The following is a 5,180-nucleotide window of genomic DNA, read 5'->3' as shown; positions in this document are numbered from 1 at the left end:
GACGGCCACGGCCGTCTTGCAATGGCCGCCCGCCGCACATACGCACGCACATGATCCGTCGACGTAGGTACACGCACGCGCACTGCGACACGCGTTACCCAAAGTGCCAAACGTTACGTGTGGGCGCTAGCGCGCGCGTTCGAATACCCTACGCACAACGCACGTCGTCGTATTCGTATATTATATCAATATCGCACGTTCGTACCGTTGTTGTACCGTTCGTGCTCCGTAGTACCATATTATAAAATATAATAATACAACGCATTCGATCCGTCAGCCTCACGCGGTGTGTCGTTGCACGGACCCGGGACCAACCGCGGAAAATAGGAAAAGCGCACTGCCTGGTGGACGATGCCGCCAACGCGATCCGTTATCACGCAGCCCGTTATCAGCGTGTGTAACAACGTTTTAATTTAAAAAAAAAAAATTTCCTCCGACTTTGGCGGCGCGCGTCTCAAATTTACCACCGACGGCCCCGTTTCCCGCTGCGTGCGCGCGTGTGCCCCAGAGCACCACAGTAAGGACGTACCGTAACGCATTGCCGCCGCCGCCGCTGCGCGCCCGCCGAACGCCGCCGCGCGCACGACGTCGACGACGACCACCACACGATGCCGTCGCACATGAATTGTTGTTTCAACAAATGCACCAACTCGAGTCGGAGCACGCAAAACCTGTCGTTTCACAAGTTCCCGACCAACGAGAACCTGTAAGCATTTTTCGACGACGTCCGCCGTCCGTCTCTCGTTAATTCCGTGTGCTTAACGTTTATTTTTCACCCCACTTTTCTCAGATGTAAACAATGGGTCGAACTGTGTCAGAACGACAAAGTCATCCAAAAGTTCAAGAACCACGGTTCCAGCCAGGTGTCCAAAAGTTTCAGGATATGTTCCGAACACTTCAAGCGGGAAGACTACGTTTTGTGGACGTCGAAAAAAAAGTCAGTATAATATCATCTCCCTGCCTATGTTATAGTATATATATTATTATCATCATCATCATCATTATTGTCACAAGTCAATCACCGATATTGGTCCGACAGTTGTTCACTATTAATTGTGTTTTGTTTTTCCTGTTCTTGTTTCTGTCGTCGTCGTCTTCAGGGTATTGCATAAAGGATCCATTCCGACGGGACAGCAGCTGATAAGTCCAAAAACAACACACTCGAACATTACCAATTGGAGTGATATGAGTAAGTTGACTCATCGAGGTCAGTGTCTTTTGTTTGCCGATTGTTAATTGTTTTGTGTTTCTTTTCCTTTTCAGTCACCGAGGAAGATGAGGCAGTCGCCAATAATGCAACATGGAGTCCGCGCGGAACCCCAAATTTTGATCTATCTGGCTCAGGTTAGTTAGAGTGACTGAAATCAACATAAATGTCCTAATTAATTAATAGTTGTGTATTTTCTAGTACCTGAGCAGGGTAAGTAAACGAACGATTAAATCCAGGGTGGAGTCCTTACAAAACTAAGCAGTCCAGATAAATAGATCATACGTTAAATTGTACCATTTTACTGAAAAGAAGCGCAGACTTTGTCAGCTTATTAAACAGTTACATTTTTTAAAAATATTTTGGAAATACTATTTCATTTTTTTTTTTGCTCTGAATTTAAAAATTACTTTAAACTTAAAATCCTTGGGTGTTATTTTTTACATTTTAGTTGTTAATGGTTTATAATTTTCAAATAATTAAATCAAATCATGTTTTTTTCTTATAATTGTTTAATTATCAAACCAATAAGCAGTTTAAAACAAAAAAAAAATTTTTTTTACTAATAAATGGATATGGTAGTGATTTAAGTCGTAAACGATTTATCTTGAAGTCACTTATAAATTAAAAAAATAATCAGGAAATGTTTTGTAATTGCTTTGACCAAGTCCAGCACCACATACACATTACTACAATATAAAAGGCGCTTAGTTATTATTAAAGTTATTTGTAAATAATGTTAGATTTTAATTCAAAGACAGCAAAATGGCTATTTTTTAAGAGTTGTACGAGTCCATTTTGTAACAAGTTAAGATTAATAAATTGTGTGTATTCTTTTTACACTTTTATCCATTCTTTTATAAAAATGCCTATATCATATATATATTATATGTCATAATGTTTATGTTAAAAATATTTATATACAATGCAGTAAACACATTGTTTGTGTATGAATGCATGTATATAATGAACATAATTGTATAAGCATTTAGATTTATGGTTATGATTATAATACATAATAATTTTAATTAAACAAACTGTTTGATTGTTAATACTTTATTATGGCTTCAACCATGGTTGTTGTGTAAAATAATGCTTTTATTAAAATAGTTGAAAGCTGTTTACTTTTATATAAATATTAGTTTTTAACTTTTTTTTTTGTTTTCACTACCCTAATAAATACTAAAATTATTTGTACTTGAGTTATAAATAACGCTTACTCGTACAACTCTTATAATAAATATTATTATTATTATTTTTTTTTTCTAGCTTTATCGATCATTTGGTAATAATTTCAAAAGATATTGTTGATCATACAATTGCTCCATTAATTAATATTGTTTCACTGTAAGAGGATAATCAATTCTTTGTTGATTATAGAATCTATACTTAAATTAGAAGAAAATTTAGAAAAAAATTGTATTAAGTGATATAAATATTACTTACATTTTTATTATATTATAATAAATTGTAAAAAAAAGTGAGCATTCTTGTACTCGTGAATAATCATTATTAAATATTTTTTTAAGTTATTACTTAATTTAGTGTGTTATATTGTAAGATGTACACTTGGCTAAAAACCATAACTGCCTTTTTAACAGAATTTTATCAGTCTTCAGTTGTTCATTTTTGTCAGGAAAAGAAACATCGGCATTTGAAATGAATTAGTATCAAAACTCAATTTATATTATTATGTGTTATAGGAGATATTAAAAAGTATAACACTAATTTTTGTAAAACTTAAACGGTGTGCAGCGTATTATTGTTGTTTTTTTGTATAATTATTGTTTATTTTTTTTTTTATATATAATAATTATTGATACTTAGATTGGTAAAGGGTGTATTATATAATTTTATAAATTTTAAAAATAACGGGCCTTATTGTTTTCTGAATAAATTAATTTACACAAAAAAATTAAAAGAATTGAAACACCATAAAATTATTCCTAGTGTATTCGACATAACATATTGTTTTTAGTTTTAAAAAAATATTTGGTTATGAAAAACAAAAATCAATATAGTCTATTGAATAATATTACATAATTGATACAGTATGATTTATTTTATTACACAGACCATTCATAATTTGTCAATTTTTGTTTTCTCAAAATTGTTTTTACATGGTTTGAACAATTATAAAGCTACATTTACAATTAAAACAACATTATATATTTAAAAAAAAATGTGTTTTAAATTATAATTGCTACGTCCATTTATGGTATAGTAAACTGGGCTTACAATTATATAAAATCTTGCACTGACACAATATTTGATAATGAATGGTTAGTGTTATAAAAAAATTACCCTGTATGTTTAACTAATATCTGTTATTGAATAATAATTCATATTTTTTTAATTAAAAATGGGTACATTTATTTTAATTTTGCCTGTCATTAAAAATGTAATAAAAATACAATATTACTTAATCGCTTTTAATTTATTAATTAATTCTCAATTGCTCACTTAAAGTCATTCAATTTATATATAATTAATGCTAGTGAGTATTTTGTATACATTAAAGAAAAAATGGGCATTGCAATGTTGAGATGTAATTAATTCTTTTATGACCTAAAATGCAAAACAAAACATCAGAGAACTCACTACTCTATTAAATGGTCAAAACATAGTACATACCTTTTCATCGGGTACTTTATTGTACATTAATTTTTGATATGTTAAATTATTTTTCTAATAATGAAAACCCTGATGCCTGCTTTTCGAATTTTTTAAATTTGAAAATAATATATAATATTTTGGTTGCCACCATATTTATAATACGTTTTCATTAATCTACTTAGATTGGCTGATGTCGAGTATCATATCTGAAAGAAGACTTCTTACTGGGTGCATTGTACTTCAGTTTTTTTTATTTAGTTTTAAATAATGGTATAAAATAATTTTAAGCTCAAAATTGTTAAATTTTTTTAAATTCTTTAAATTATCAATATTTTTAAAGGCATTATTAAGCTTGAGATTAAAATATTAAAAAATGATGTTTAATATTGCCTGTAGAATGCTGTCCTACTTTAGTTAAAAAAAAAAAAATCGTAACATTTGATTAACTCTATAGAACATAATCACTGTTCTCGTATAGAGCGTATTTTTAGGAACAAAATTACATTGGCATTGATTGCCTTATTAACATTTAAACTAATTTTTGTTAAAAATAAATGACGTATATTATTAATTAGTAATTATAATACCACTTACCAGCTATTAAAACTTAAAACTTTAAATCAATACCGATTGAAGTACTTATCATTAAACGGTGTGAATGTGTTTATGGTATTAATAACATACAACTAGCTTGAAAATTTCATTGTCTATTGTAAAATGGTGATATAATATTTATAAAGCACTTATCAAAAAGCTCAAGTCCTTTTGAATAATATTTATTAAATCACAGCAAATTATTTGAAAATGTAATTTTTTTGTTTAAATTTTAACTTTAAACGTGTAATGTAATTGTTTGTCTGTATTTTTGAGAATTTTTTCAAGAGCAGTTTATAAAGATATTTGATATATATTTGAATATTTGATGTTTATTTTTTAACTACCAAATGTTCATGGTTTTGACAAAATTGCGACCATTTAATATTATATATTTTTAAAATTCTATTATAGTAGCTTATGTGGACCTCGCATTAGGTAAATTTTTACTTTATGAAACCATAACGACAGACAGACAAAATAATAACACATCACTGTGAATCTAAAAGATAATAATAATATACCGGCTCTTTAGGTTTACTTAGTTTTTACCACCTTAGGGATGCACATAATATAATATATTCTCTTATCCTTGCCAGAATAATGCGGAAAGTTGTATACTTATTTTCTAAGTTTCATTATTAAATGGAAACACACATGTTTGGGTTTTGGGTAGTTAAGTATTGTAAAATAATGTATAATTTATTTGAGACGACATAAAAATAGATCATGATACAAACATAATAAAATATAACAAAAATAA

The 5,180-nt window shown here is 29.7% G+C and overlaps 1 protein-coding gene across 2 annotated transcripts; it reads left to right on the top strand.

Moving 5' to 3' along the window:
- Positions 1–3,633, top strand: LOC107166972 (uncharacterized). 2 transcript variants are annotated; one of them, XM_015515836.2, is made up of 5 exons: positions 1–706; positions 791–937; positions 1,101–1,189; positions 1,264–1,344; positions 1,394–3,633. In XM_015515836.2, exons 1-5 carry the CDS (start codon positions 609–611, stop codon positions 1,426–1,428), a joined length of 450 nt encoding a protein of 149 aa, XP_015371322.1. In that variant the 5' UTR covers positions 1–608; the 3' UTR covers positions 1,429–3,633. The 2 variants fall into 2 exon arrangements, with proteins under 2 accessions (XP_015371322.1, XP_015371323.1); XM_015515837.2 differs by having other exon boundaries at positions 6–706; positions 1,409–3,633.
- Positions 3,634–5,180: the final 1,547 nt, after the last annotated feature.

The sequence above is a fragment of the Diuraphis noxia genome, unplaced genomic scaffold (genome assembly GCF_037042655.1).
Source record: "Diuraphis noxia isolate RWA-SAM2 unplaced genomic scaffold, SU_Dnox_SAM2 contig0003, whole genome shotgun sequence".
Lineage (NCBI taxonomy): Eukaryota > Metazoa > Arthropoda > Insecta > Hemiptera > Aphididae > Diuraphis > Diuraphis noxia.
This window is presented reverse-complemented; position numbering and strand designations above follow the sequence as displayed.